This window comes from Centrocercus urophasianus, unplaced genomic scaffold (assembly GCF_019232065.1).
Source record: "Centrocercus urophasianus isolate 14NV4802_14NV808 unplaced genomic scaffold, USGS_Curo_1.0 seq_28, whole genome shotgun sequence".
Classification (NCBI taxonomy): Eukaryota; Metazoa; Chordata; class Aves; order Galliformes; family Phasianidae; genus Centrocercus; species Centrocercus urophasianus.
In genome coordinates, this window is record NW_024884844.1 from 8,872,941 (window position 1) to 8,888,273 (window position 15,333).

At 41.0% G+C, this 15,333-nt stretch overlaps 1 protein-coding gene across 1 annotated transcript in view; it reads left to right on the plus strand.

The window, feature by feature from the left end:
• THSD7B (thrombospondin type 1 domain containing 7B) overlaps positions 1–15,333 on the plus strand; it is a 244,865-nt gene that overhangs the window by 37,741 nt on the left and 191,791 nt on the right. Inside the window, exon 3 of the mRNA XM_042827458.1 lies at positions 10,748–11,507. Within this exon, the coding sequence (XP_042683392.1) occupies positions 10,748–11,507 (760 nt within the window). The remainder of the gene's footprint in view (positions 1–10,747; positions 11,508–15,333) is intronic.

The following is a 15,333-nucleotide window of genomic DNA, read 5'->3' on the forward strand; positions in this document are numbered from 1 at the left end:
TAGAAGAGTATTTCCAAGTGGCTTGATTGAATTAAAGAACTCCCACTGGACTGAAAGCTCAAATAATAGTAGTTATTTTAGTGTCTTTAGTGGAATGGCAGATTTTTCTTATTTGGCAGAACAACCACATTTATAAACAGCAGTGCATTGTCCATCAATTGAGGAGGCAGAGAGCTTTTTTACTGCAGTAGTTTATGGATGGATGTGCCATCTTTGCTGTAAAATTTTATTTTGGTTAATCTGCTTGGGGAGCAAATTGAGAGGCAGGTTTCTTTCCGGAGGAGGGCAGGAAGACCAGTCTGTTTCTCCAGAAGGCTCTGCCTCTATTGGTTGTCTTGCTATAGTGATGCCAGATCTCCATGTGCTGGCTAGTAAGCTGGATGGAAATTCTTATTCATAAAGAAGGAGCAAATCAGAAACCCCTCTGAAATATGCACTTAACAGCAAAGTTACACGTGTGTGCATACATTATCTTTCTTTTATTAAATAAGTAATGAATTATTCTTCTTAATCCAATGTGTTTTAAAACAGTAAGCAAAAAAAAAAAAAAGTATTTTCCTTGGCTTATCTTTTTCTCCCCTGTGACCATTTTGGAGCTTCGGGACACAGCTGTGTAAAGGTCCATTTATCATAGCTTCTCCCTTACATAAAATATCCTTCTGGATGTGGGGCTCTCTCCTTTTGTTAAAGCCTTGTGGCTTCAGCATCTTCTGCCAATATTTGGTAACCAGTGGGATTTTAGGTGTGTGTTGTGTTGAACCTAGGTGTGACCTGGATTGAACTGAAAGCAGCTTGAGGCAGGAATGGCTTTTTATCTTCCTGAATCATATTTGAACTTGTGGTCTCTTTTGAAGCGCACTGAAATTAATAACCACTACATTTTCTTGACAATACTGGTGAAGATAATGTGGGATTTCTGTTATTCTGTCCTGTTTGTTTTTTTTTTTTTTTTAATCATTTCGCAGTTACAACGAGGATGATGAAGGAACTTCACCAAGAAATGATATTTTAAAACATTAACTTTGCTGTCTTGGTGACCCAGTGGAACAGAGGTGATTACCAGCTCTGATGCTTAATTTAAAAGAGACTAAACACTTGTACTTGGCCCCTGTGTATAAAGGTGAACTTGAGGCACACTCAGTCTGTTTCATGGGCAGTTCTGGCAGTAGGGCCAATATTGGCTTTATTCTGCAGGATAAATGCTGAGTTTGTGTATTAACTCAGGGCTGCAAGAAGAACTCTTTCCAGTTGCATTTTCATGCAAATATCTTTATTTGCAGTGTAAAAAATTAGAACAATTAGGTACTCTAGTGTAAATTAGTAGCTGTGTTTATAAATATCACTGCAATTGAAAGCAGGAGAAGTACCAGATGTGTAATTACATTAGCACAGATATTCTACAGAAAGCTGCTTCTGTGGAACAGGAACAAGCTTAATGTGAAAATCTTTGCTTTTGAGAGCATGCATGCTATGCACATCATTAACCTGTTAATTAGATCTGTTAAGGGCTACACTTGTTAAGCCTTGTTAAATGATTACTTATTTTTAAGACCGTTTGTTTCTAAACATCCTTGGTTAAAAAGGGTGGGCTAACCTTGAAAAAGCAAATGCTTAAGTTTGGATGCTCAGCAAAGTCACCCTCAAGGTGTGTGTTCTCAGGTATTTCATCACCTGGAAGGAGCTGGCTTTTGCCTTGTGCTGAAATTTCTGAAAACTTAGGTAAAGACTGTTAGACTTCCAGGGATAGCTGAACACTATTCAGAAATGTGTAACTACCATGAATTCAGAACTGGCAAAGCATCTGCCAAAAGGCAGTGAAGATCTGCCTGTATTACAGAGCTGACCTGAATAATTTGGTACATGATTCGAATAAATCACCTTTAGAACTGAAGTTCTATTTCAGATTTTGTTATTTTAGCAATACAGGTATTGAAAACCAACCCAAACCCACCAACAGCCTTTCTCTTTTCCTGTATGCATTTATTCCCATCCTGGGAAGTGGTTTAGCATTCTGCCTGCTGCATTGTTCACTTATAAGGCTTGGGCTTTTGCTAATCCATTGACACAGATTTATGCCCAGAACTGCCCTACTATCTCCTCTGTTTGTACTTACAGTATTGCTGGTTTTTGCCCTGGGGAATCTAGCTTAACTGGAAAAGAAAACAACAACAACAAAACCCCCCACAAAATTAAGAAACACAGAAACAAACGAAGTATAGCTCTGTATGTTGTAATGCTTTATTGCTCTGTATTGTTGTGGCTTTTGTTGTTCTCTTTTGGGAGAATATATTGGGAGGTTTGTGTGCAGAGAAGCACTGCAGGAGGTGGGCTGTTCCTCTGGGCTCGCTGTAGCTGTGCGCCACGTCCTGCTCTCCTGGAGCACAACATCTATAATGTGCTGGTTTGAAAAAACACAGCAAGAAAACAAACAAACAAACAAAAAAACCAAAACTGGCTCAAAAGCCCTGTAGGGTAATGCAGTCTTTGTAAGATCATAGAATCAAAGAATGGCTTGGGTTGGAAAGTACCTCAGGGATCGTCTAGTTTCATCCTGCCATGGGTAGAGTTGCCAACCACTAATTCAGACACGAGATCAGGTTGCCCAGCACCCCATCCAGCCTTGCACACCTCCAGTCTGGCAGTGCCTTGCTGTCACTCACCTGTGGGTGCAGTTGTTTGGAACTTGGGGAACGCAGCCCCCAGACAGGAAGGACATGTGTCTTTCTGATGTACCTACCTAGATATGCTGTGCTTGCTTGTAGTTTCTGTGATTCTTGTCACCAGATTCCCAAGATTTTTCTAGTCCTAACACCTGTGAATCAGAATGAGGTGATATGATCCTGTTTTCTGAGTGCAAACTCAAGTAGTTTAGTTATTCTGTTCTCCTGGACCTTGCAATCAAGAAGCTGAATTTGTGATGTGATAGGAAACCACTTCAGCTTGTAAAATAACGCCTTTCTCTCCCTCTCTTTTTAATTTTTTTTTTCAGAATTGACTTTTCCTGGATTTCATTACTTACAGTGCAGTGGTGTTTGGCTGTCACTCTTCCCCAAAGTCCTGAAGTAAAAATCACTTCAATCTTAAAGCCCTTCATCCTGGCTTTACGGTGTATGGAAACGTAAGCTCTTTGGCCCTCTCAGATTGATTGGAGGCTGCTCAGAGTTCAGCCCTTCTTCCTGACAGCAGCCTCTGCTTAGGAAAGCCGTTGGATGAGCAGATTGATTTACTGCTGGAGAGCACATCATTCTGAAACTTTGGTGTGCCTGCTAACGTTGTGTATTCCTGCACTTTTCTACGTACGGCATTTTTCTGAAATAGGTTTTTTTTTCCCCCAGAAGCTGACAGCTCCAAACAGAGTGTACAGAGTAAGGTAGATTTAATAATGATTAACTGAAAGTGGATAATTAAATGAGGACTGCAAATAAAAAATGAAAAAGGTCCGCTAGAAAGCAGTGTGCGTAGTTCTACGATGGCCTCTGTCCAGCTTTTATAAAACTGGTTGTGCACATTAGTAACACATTTCCCATGAACTACTTAGGCTTTCTGTCGCCTGGGATTGCTGTTATAGTGCTGTCCATCTTTGCAGAAATACTGATTAGTAGCAGCGTGAGCAGCATGGGAAATCCAGCCCGTTGGATTACTATTCTGTAATGCTTATTAAGAAAAGTGACTGTGTGGCCCATGCACTTGGGAAGGTCTTTCTGTGTAGAAGCAGATCTCAGCAGATCCTATTCAGGTTACATTTACAAATAGTTTCATGTCATAAAAGGAATTGCTTTGCATAGTTTCGAGTTTCAACTGTCTGTAATCCAGCAGTGCAATGCTTTAACAGTATACACAGCACTATTCATAGCTGTAACCTGTTGGTAGCATCTATATGTTGTTTTTATAGTGCACTTAAATTTGTAAACATTATGACCTCATCTCTTAACATCAGCTACTATCAAGACAAGAAATCTGCTTTCTCAGACCTGTCTGGCATATTTAGAGGGTGCTACAGACATGTTTTACAATCTGCAGATTGGTTTTTATTTATTTATTTATTTTAATTTTAAACTGAGAGTTGAAAGAAAAGAATATTTTTCCCTGAGCTGTCTCTGAGGTGGGGACACATGATTGAGTAACTCAGCTAATGCAGTTTACATTAATGCTTAATATTGAGAAAGCCCTGCCTGCAGGTGTCAAGGGGTTAGTAAATCATTGCATTTTCATAAACAACAGTGTTCCCTAGATTGTGCTGCAGAACGTCTTGCTTGCTGGAGTGTGTCTTGAGTGTTACCGCATGTGGATAATATGGTAAAAACCTGAAATGTAAAATTGGAACAAACTGCTGCATGGCTGTGAGTCACTGGACTTCACTTTCATTCAGGTCTAAAGTGGGATGAGTAACTGAGATGCCTAATTACTTGTTTGTGTAGGTCATGAAAATGGAAAAAAGTGCTGCATATGGTTAGAATTAATCACAGGAATCAGGAATTTTATCTGCCATGCCTGATATATTGCAAATAGTGTAATAGACTTTTGTATAGCCTCTCTCATACAAATGATAGCAGAAAGTATTTTGCTGTACTGCTATTCATAATAGATAGTAAATAATTGAGATAAATGCAGAAGAGGAAAAAAAGCTGAACTTTGTCTGAAGTGTGACAGTAAATGTAGAGTAGACATACAGGAGGGTGCTTCTGAAAAGCAGAGGAATAGGCAGATGTGCTAAAAATGGCTTTTCTTAGAATCATGAAGGTTGGAAAAGACCTCTCAGATCCCCACGTCCAACCCCAGCCCACCCCACCACGCATACTGAGTGCAGCCCTCAGTGCCTCATCTCCACAGCTCCTGAACCCCTACAGGGACGGTGACTCCACCACCTCCCAGGGCAGCCTCTGCCACTGCATTGCTTCTCTTTCTGACTGGTATCTTACTTTGATATACTTTGTCGCATAAAATGGCTGAACTGCTCAAATCTGGTGTCTTTGACTCCGTATAGAGCTGGTATTTGAGATTTCAGTCTTGTCTTCATGTGAGGAAGGATGCAGTTGGACTGAATGCACTGACATAGAGCACAGGATATGTGTTATGCGTCCATCAGCACAGTTAGTAAGACACTTGTTCTAATGGTTAGGAATATTTTTTGTGGCTTTTTATCAAATGTCTTTGTATCATACCTAGAAGGAATTTATTGGTAAGTATGTGGTAGTTCATATAATCTTTAACAGTTTGATCCATAAAAAACCAAACATGCGTCTAAGTCTCATTAAAAATTACATATATCTCATAAAAAATCTGAAAATTTATATAAACCCATTTAAAAAATTTGGTTTCAATGCTTTTAGAAATAAAGCTCAGATCGTCTGTTTTTTTTTTTTTTTTTTTTTTCCCCTTCTCAGAGTCACAAAATGCATTGCAGTTTTCTACTTCTTGTACACGTGATCTGGTGGAGGGATGCTAGAATTACATCCTGAGTAGCTCTATTACATTTCATGCAGAAGTGTTCAATTAAAGTGTACACTGCAGTGATCTACTGAGGGTTGTGATCACATCTGGTGGAGTTATTCCTCAGCCAGGCATTAATGACATCATAATTCTGTTTTGATTTGGGGGGGGGCTCTTTGTCTACACTAAGACTTACTAGATTCTCTTGAAGTACTAGAATAACTGCTTTTAAATTTGATACTTGAAGTAAAAGCTGGGGTAAAAAAGTAAACAAAAGATGTGGAGGGCTATGCCGATAGCCCATTCGTTTTTGTCAGTGTTGTTTCAATCTTTTATATATCAGATGCAACTTGGAATGTATCTATAATGCATTTGAAAGAAATTGCTAACCCAGTATTCTATTTAACTGATTGCTAATCTAATCTTAAATTTGCAAATTAGTGCAGAGCTACAGGGACAGAATAATTGTAGAAGATGCTTATTGAATGAATTCTCAGATGGTGAAATGGTTGCAATTAAGCTAAATGTCATATTAAACAGAGCATAATTATTGTAGCAGTCCTTACTAAGCAATAACATACTTGTTAAGCAACTCTTATTGGGTTATCTATTTGAGATTTGATATTTAATGGTGTTTCATTCTGTCTGTAATACGTAATTATTGACTGAATTGCCTGCTTGCCTTACGCTTTTGTGACCTCTGTGTCAAAGAGCAGATGTCACTGTACCCATTCAAACATAATTATTGCATAATTGTAGGTGGCTCTAGCAGGCAGGAAAAGCAAATCAATGCCTGCTATATCAAATAAACACTCGTTTGCAGTGCTATATTGCTTGCTTCTAACTGGATTAGGGATGCTTCTTGGGCTAATTATATGGTTATCTTTCTGGTGGATAGAAGGTGGCAAACAGAACAAGGTGTAGGTTTTCTTTATTAGACTGAATTTATGAATTGCTTTCACCCCATAGTGCCATAGATGTCTTGTCAGAGATGGTGAGATGTCTACTTCATTGTGTGACTTCTAATTTTTATCAATAGTGATTCGGTAGACTTGATCTTCAGTTTACTCTTCAGACTAAGGGATTTGTGGCTTTTTTTTTTTTTTTTTAACTGAAAAACATTTTTTTTTTGGCATTGTAGTAAATCTTGTTGAACAATCACTGATTTTATTGGATACTTCTTTGTGGAATGTTACTAGATTCCAGGTAGGAACGAACAGTGCACAGTCATCTGGTTGAACCTCCTGCTCCGAGCAGGGCCAATATGGAATTTACACCAGGCACCTCAGGTCTGGAGGTCTTGGGAAGCTCCATGGAACCTATGTGACCACTGTGCCAAAGTGCTTGTCATCTTGTTAAACCCTCCAGTGTACTTCCAGGACCATCCAGTTTGATGCCAGCTTTTGCTTCAAAGGGACTTTGGTAAATTGTTCGCAGAAGAGTTTGATTATAGTCTTAAGAACTGGCTTCAGGGGCATAAATTCCACATAGCTTCCCTGAGATGGCATTCATAGAACATAGTCATTGGCCACACATGTCACTGACCATCTACTTTTTTCTTACTGCAAGTGGGTGCCTGTGGTCCCTTTCTATGGATTATCCTGCCTCCTGGAAACTGCTGCATCTCAGACATCTTTGTTTCAGTTTTCAACTTCTCTTGCTTGAATTCAGAGATCTTTGCTCCTGAAGTGTCCACCTAGGACACTTTCTGTTTCAGTGGCGGCATGAGACAGTGTGTTCATCTATTTTATCTTTATCTCTGTGTACTTTCATAGACTGATCAGCATGAAATAGATTTTATTTTATTTAGCCCTCTGATTTAACATCAGTGTCCTCCCAGCTGGGAGCTGTAATGCATCTTTTAAAAGTTCTACATTTTGGTGCGTAAGTTCTAGTGGGTGTTCAATAAAATGTTGTTCATACCACTGTTCACGTTCTGCTGAGATGCTTCTTTTAATTGACTCATTTGTTTTAAGGAAGGTGCAAGTTTACATAGCCACTCTAAAAAAAAAATAGTCAAATGCTAAGTAAAAAGCAGGCTGTTGTCTGGAAAGTATTTGTGTCCCTCTCCTCAGATAAGCTACTGAACAGGACATCTGACAAAGAAGTGAAACATTGTGGATAAGTTTAACTACTGCGTCCTGAAGTGATCATTGGAAGTGAAAAATTCTATCATAGCAGATTTGCATCTGATTTGCCACGCTTATTTTTTTCATTCTTTCTTTTGGTATGCGAAGAGTGGTCTAATAGGCTACATTTTTAGTGTGTTTGCCAGGGAGTAATCGCAAATTGTGATTTGTCTAATGATAGTGCAATTGCTCGTGAGTCCTTTCTTTTATTTGTAATTTTTCACTCTAAATTCACATCTGACATTAAATAACGGCCAATTCTTTCCAAGGCTTTTGCTGCATCTCTGTCGTCTTGTTAATGTCAGAGCTGGTAAATCTGCAGCTATTAAATAGAGTGGTTCATGAAGTACTGAAGAGATGAGTTCTACAGAGTAGTCAAAGAGCAGCGGTAGGTTTGGTGAGCTGAATTTGGCTAATCCTCTTCTTAACAGTGGCCTTTATTATTCTACGGGGATTTTAGTGGTACCTTGATATATAAAGTATGAATTTAAAGTCTTCCTGTCCTAAGAATTAAGTAGTAAATCCTAAATTGGTGTAGTGTGTTCCAAGCAATCCATGAGAAAAAAAAACAAAAAACAGTTATGCACTAAGCTGAAGTGAAACAAAATTGGTTATGAATTTTTGCTTTAAAAATGAAGTGCTGAAAAAATAATCTTTGCCTGTACTGAGAATTCCAAAACTCAAAAAAATGAAATTGCCATTGTTAAACTGCTTCAGAAAAGTAAGGACTGAAATAAGCTCATGATGCAGTTGCATTGTGTTGCCTCGTCTTTGTAGTGGTTACTTTCCTCTATTAATCAAAACCAATTAGTGTTGAATTTCAGCTATTATTTTTTTGTAAGATGCAGCATATTCATAATCCAATGTCTGTTTTTGAATCGTGTTGATATTTTATTGGAATAGCCTTTTAAATGAAGGTGACATGTCAAGAATGAGCTTTTAAAAAAGGCCACTTCATGTAATTGAACTAAACATAAAATTCCTTTTTTTTTTTTTTTTTTTTGAATCTTCAGGTTTTTAAGCCCATTTAATTATATAGAAAGTCACAACTATAACTAACATTAATTCATATAGTACAGTTTGTGAAGTACAGTGTAATTTGCTGCTGTGTTTTCCCATTCAAGTCGTGTCCTTGTCTTGCAGTGATATCTTTTGGTATGAAATACAGGAGGCATAAAAGGGGCAAAGATTTTTCACGTAGCCTGAAGACTGGATACATCAAAAGCTGCAGCTGTCTAGATCCTGGTGACTCTGAAAAACCTTCTTGCCTGCTGCCTGTTGACCACAGGAGGAGGTGACAGACTAAGGATAGGATTGCAGTCATAGCCTGGAGGATGAGGAAGGGAGAGCAGCCATGAAAGAGATGACTCCTGAGTCTCTGCTTTGTAAGTGCAGCCTTTGGGCAGTGAGATGCTGGCAAGAAATGGTGAAAAGGAAGGTGGTGGCATCACTGCCCACCTGCCTGGACAGTCTGCACTCCACATGTGCTCCCAAAGCTCCCTGCTGTTGAGGAGAGGCGGCTCTGAGGAGCTCAGAGGAGCTGCTGCACTGATCTGATCACTGTGTATGAGCTTGGGAATGGGGATGCCAGAGGAAGATCAGCAGTGATAGCTCAGTGGGACTCTTCAAGTCTGTATTTAGGTCACTGATCTTCCCCAATTTTCCTGTGCAGATGGAATGTGTAGTGGAAGAAACTGGCTATATCCTAACTGTTTACTTCACCTCTTATTGATGATGGAAAGGACATTGTTTATTCGTGCATTTGCACAATATCACGGCCTTGGCTCTAGGAGAGTCACTACTCTACCCATATAGGAAGAACAACAGGTTTACTTTCAGGAACATCGTCAGCTGGATGAAATACATAGGATTATAATTGCAGCCATTATGGGGGCTGTTTTGGATCTTATGTTCTTGTTTTCTTAGTGTAAGCTTTTAACTGATTCCGATGGTTTTAAAATCAATTTTGGAAAACTTAACCAGAGTAGCATTTCTTGATATAAATTGACCTATTTGTTTTAAGTTCATTTTCTGCCTTGAGAAAAATACAAAAGGCAGGGTTATTGCCGTGTACTTTCAAGCATAGATTACATATGTAGTTTTCTTACCAAGTGAAATGGTTCCGTTAAGTTGTTCTGGAAAGTTTTTAAACTTAGGATTGAGATGAGACTCTCTTGAGACATGATCATCAAAATCCTTTTAATATGCTAAGATTTGGCCTTAGTGCTTTCCGCTACCTTTTCTTCTCGTTCTAAAAGCAATTTTGTACTTTACAGCCCTTAGATTGTTTTGTGGACTTGGTGGATTTTGTGGAATAATATTTTTAGAGAAAAATCTTTCTGCTTAGCCTTGTCTCATTTACATTCACTTAGAAATCTTTAAATAACATTCGTATAGTTATATATGTACGTTCATGTGCTCTGGAACTAAAAATGGGATTGCTGGGTTTAATTTTGATTCCGTTTCTCTTGCCAAATGACCAGCTAAAGCCCCACCTGTAGTGTCACGTACTGCAAATGGAGATACCTTGCTCCAGGTAATTCCCTGACTAATGCAGAAGGTGAGGGACCTGTTTTGCTGTATGGGGATCTGTTCACAAAGCAGCACCCTGCAGGACCCACTGTGCACCATCACGTAACTTCACTTCCTACATTTTCAGGTCCTTATAAGAGCATACTCTTATCCCTGTGGTATTTATCTGCACCACTTTATCACCGCGGACAATAATTCAGCTGCTTCCCAGAGCAGTTTATTCCACAGACTAATTGTCCTATTAAGAATGTTTTCACCTTATCTAACTTGACTTTCTCCTCCTATTAGATTATTGTTCCTTTATGATCGTTTTTATATGCATTTGTACAAGCGGAATTAAATATTCATATTTCCTCAGGCTTTGGGTGCATTTCCCTGTTGCAGAAGCATGTCTGGTTTGCCTTTAATTTGAGACATTGTGGGGCCAATGGGAAGTGGCATTTTTTTCCAGGTTTCAGGAACCAAATATTGGACCCATGTGGATACATGGGAAAGAGGAGTGACATGTGGGCCTTTGGAGACATTTCATAGAATGGCTTGGATTGGAGGGGACCGTAAAGACCAAGTGGCATTTATTTGGTTTTAGAGCTGAGCTGATAGTTACTCATTGTTTAATGGGTGCTGGAATGTGATTTTGCCACATCCCTCTTTTGCAGGTCACTGGGGCCGATGTGTGGGTGACTGCGGTTCTGGGGGCACGCGAAGCAGGGCTGTCTGGTGCACCCACACCGAGGGCTGGACGTCCCACCACGCCTACTGCGACCAGCAGGAGAAGCCCGAAAGCCAGCGGCGGTGCTTCAAGGTCTGCGACTGGCACTTGGAGCTGTTTGAGTGGGAGGTTTCGGGATGGGGACCCTGCGTGCCCGGCGGTGAGGCTGGACCCTGTGTGATGGCGCAGCACGGTCTGCAGCGCCGCAGCGCCCGCTGCCTTCAGAAGCTGGACAGGAGTGTGGTGGCCGCTGAGATCTGTGAGCACCTGGCACCGCAGCCACCCCTGGAGCAGGCCTGCCTGGTGCCGTGCCCGCGGGACTGCATTGTCACAGACTTCTCCTCCTGGTCCCAGTGTGGCGGGGGTTGCAGCATTAGCTTGCGGCACCGGACCCGTGCAGTCATTGCTCCTCCTCTCTATGGGGGTGCCCCGTGCCCCAACCTGACAGAATCGCAGACCTGTGCTGCTGCCGCCTGTCCCCTGGGCGAGGAGGAGCACACCTACAGCCTCAAGGTGGGACCTTGGGGAGAGTGCAGGGTGCCCCGCCATGAGGACGCCTCATTGAATTTGGGGGAGGACTCTGGAGAACTGAGCGCGTCGTGGCTGGAAAGCCACAAGGCACAGCACCATCCCCACATGGCGCAGGTGGGCTACCAGACCAGGGCGGTCAGCTGCATGCGGAGCGACGGCAGGCATGCCGTGCTGAGGTAAGGGCGCTTCCACATCTCTGCTTTTATTTCCTTTCTTTCACGAGTCGCCACTTTGCACAGCCTAATGCACTCACCTTCTCGAGTTTTAAATGCAAATTTTTATGTGTTTTCTTTACAGGCTGCTTTTTGATTTAATTCCCTGCTTGTGAAGCTCGCAGCTGAATATTTTGCATACTTGTATGGCTTGTGGCTGTTTAATTCATTTTATGTTTTTAATATTTCTCTTCTGGTTTTGTTTTGTGGAAACCTCAAGGAAATGGAGGTATGTGTATATCACCTCTTACTGGGAGGTGCTGAGCATGGAAGGGTTCCACTCTCAATCACCTACTGCATGTACTTGGCTGGAGAAGCTTAACTTCAACTCCTTCGTTCCTACAGATCAACACTGAATAAAACAAGAAATTTAAGCCTGACGAGTTTGGCCCTGTGAATTTGCTAGAAGATATTTCTTGGTCAGATAGATCAGTGAGCAAAGCTATGGTTGTCTTCTGCTTATGAGGAGCCTTCATGTTTGCAATGTTTCTGGTGCCAGTATAAGATCTGTGACTTGCATGTATTTCTTTGACAGCGGTTGTTGATTTCTATCCTCACGTGCTTTATTTAACAATTTCCCTTGGTCTGTGCAGGTCGCTTTTCTGTAATTCAGATGTGAAGGCTACAATAATGTACAGCAAATAATGGAAGGATTTATTCTCTGCATTCCTCACATTTAAATTCAAACAATCTGATCTCTGCCATTTGACTTCAGATTGAATTTGAGCGGATGCCAGGAGCTATAGGTTACTAAGGAATTGATTAAATTCTGAGAAAGTCAGAAGCCAGATTTTTGAAGAACTTCACCTGCCCATTTTTTCCACCATTATTAGGAGTTGTTGAAAAATCAATGACCTCTGTGAAGGAGGAGAGAAAGGAATGTCTTGACTTCAACAAGGACAAGTGCAGGGTCCTGCACGTGGGGAGGATTAACCTCAGGCATTGATATGGACTTGGGGTTGATGTGCTGGGAAGCAGCCCTGGGCAGAAGGATCAGGGAGAAGATCTGATGGGCACCGTATTGCCAATGAAACAGCAATGCGCCCTTGTGCACAGTGGTATCCTGGGGTGCATTAGGAAGGGCATTGCCAGCAGACTGAGGGAGGGGTTACTCCAGAGGTCCTTTTGAACCTCAATTACTCTGTGATTCTGTGAAAAATGCTGCTCCTGAATTTTGCAGAAATCAGCTATTATCATTATCTATGCCTGCGCAAGTTCAACTTGGAGAGATAAGGGGTTATTTTCTGTCCGATGCTCTACCCCTGCTAATGTCGGTAGTTATTTTGCACATGTACTGAGGTGAAAATAAACATTCTAGCCATTTTCTTACCTCCTCCTATTACATCTGTAGGAAGGTAAATATTTTTTATTGCTTGGAAGAATGTCAAGATTTGTGAACTGTTGTAGCAGTTTCTAAGATCTTGTCTTCATTACTTGTCTCTAAATGTATGCTGATTCTAAATACACAGATTTTATACTCACGTAGCTGCTTGACTTTAATGGAGTTACTTGTGATTTATGTCACAGTGGGACCTGCAGCAGGTTTATGTATGTGCCATGTGGTAGCTGCTTTTCTGGCCATTATGTCTCATTCTTTGTCAAAGGCTCTGGATGGGGAATCCTGGCTTGTTTTAAGATTTTCTCTCTCTTCCCTCACACTCTCACTGGCACTTTTGCTGTAGGAATGGGGATTGGAAGCTACTGTTCATACTTTGCTCTTCGCTTCACTACTGTGTAATCCATTGAATTTCTGGATGATCGCACAGAAGGTCACAGATGGTTTAGTTCTGTTGTTTCTACCTGGGGTCAAGCTGTCTACTTCCCTCATCTTTTCTGATTTTGGGGGTTCTTTTGTTTTTCTTTGTTTCTTTTTTTCAGGTGATCTAGCCCCCTGTTTGGGAACATGTGGTTCCACTAGCTGCCTCCTAGCAGAGTTTTTCTGCTGAGTCTGTGTCTCATGTATAATGCAGAGATGAGAGTAGCCTGTGACTTACTCTTACTAGGTCTGTATGCAAGAGGAACATCCGTAGTTTGCATAGTTCTCTTTCAAAAATAACTGGTTATTAATTGTAACTATATTGTTTAAACTTGGAAACCTGATACCTAAACCTAAAATCTGGCATAAAATCCAATCTGTGTTTAATTCCAAGGCTTGAATGTCACTGATACCAAGCATCCCTAACAACAGCTCCCTTAAAACAACCGTGTTAATGCCTTTCTAGTTTCATTGTGCAGCGTATTTGCTGCCATTCTCCTGAAGAATGGACCCGATCTTGCAGATGTCGCTTCACAAGAGTGATGATATTTTGGCTACTGGTAAAGAAGAGTAAATGCATTTGCATAACCCTGAAGAAGAGCTTGGCAGACAGCCAAATGTCTGCTGTAAAACTGGGAAGAATTGCTTTATTTGTGCTTTTTCATTTTCCTGGCTGAGATTTCCTATTTAGAATAACACTGTTGAGTAAGTCCCAATGAGAGTTACAAATTAAATTTCTGGGGTACTAAGGGAAGAGAGAAATATCCCTAGAAATGCTTCACCAGGTCTCTAAGCTGCTTAATTATGCTGCCATGCTGGGATTTTATCACCGTCACTGATTCCTTCTGCCACTAACTAAGAAAAATGGCATATGACATGTGTGGTCACTTGAACACCATTACGCATCAAAGAGCAAATGTATGGTCAGCCCCTTTCCAAATCTATAATGCAGCGGCAGCAGAGATGGCTCTGTGGTGTTCACAAGTGGTGTCTGATGCTTAATTTATTATCAAAGTTGATAAACTGACTGGTTTCTGATCTCAGAGCTGTGTGTCAGCCAGCTGTGCTGATGTGTGTCCTTCTGTGTGTGAATGGAGGGGCTGCGCTGGAATGGTGGTCAGGATTTTAATGGAATAGGTGCACATTACTTTTTAAAGACTGAATGATTGAATGTGTTCACATCTTAGGGGTGTGAGGTTACTGGCAGAAAACTCGGTTTGTCTTCTTCATTAACAAGTCTGTGATTAATGAGAGGAGCAAATGCGTTGTCCTTTCTCTTGTGAGATAAGTAGCAGCAGCAGAAAGTGTACCTGACATTTGCTTTCAGTTTTTCTGTTACTCTCAAGTTGTGTGTTTGAATCCAGAAAACAGGAGCCCTTGGTTTTCCACTGAACCCACAGGTGGGAGCTGTAATTAAAAATCAGGTTAAAAAAAAAAAATTAGCTTTCAATTTCATATCCTGTAATAAAGGCAAATGTAAACACTCCCATGCCTTTAAGATAATCTCAGAAAAAGTTACTGGAGATATGCACTTTAAACTTCTGCTGCTTTTGGTTTTCTGTCTTGTCATAGTTGTGAAAACCTCCTGAGTAGTGACGCAAAGGAACTTTTATTTCTGTTCCCCATGTTTGGATTAGAAGCTAGATTGCATTTAGATAAATGAGCAACTGTAACTACACGTTGAAATCCTAAATACATTTGTCTTGTTTCTTCTGACCTGATGGGTGTTCTCACTAAGTACATTTGGCGTTCCCAGTAAATATAAGAAGTTAAAGCTGGGAGCAAAACGGCATTCCTTCCCTTCCCTTCCCTTCCCTTCCCTTCCCTTCCCTTCCCTTCCCTTCCCTTCCCTTCCCTTCCCTTCCCTTCCCTTCCCTTCCCTTCCCTTCCCTTCCCTTCCCTTCCCTTCCCTTCCCTTCCCTTCCCTTCCCTTCCCTTCCCTTCCCTTCCCTTCCCTTCCCTTCCCTTCCCTTCCCTTCCCTTCCCTTCCCTTCCCTTCCCTTCCCTTCCCTTCCCTTCCCTTCCCTTCCCTTC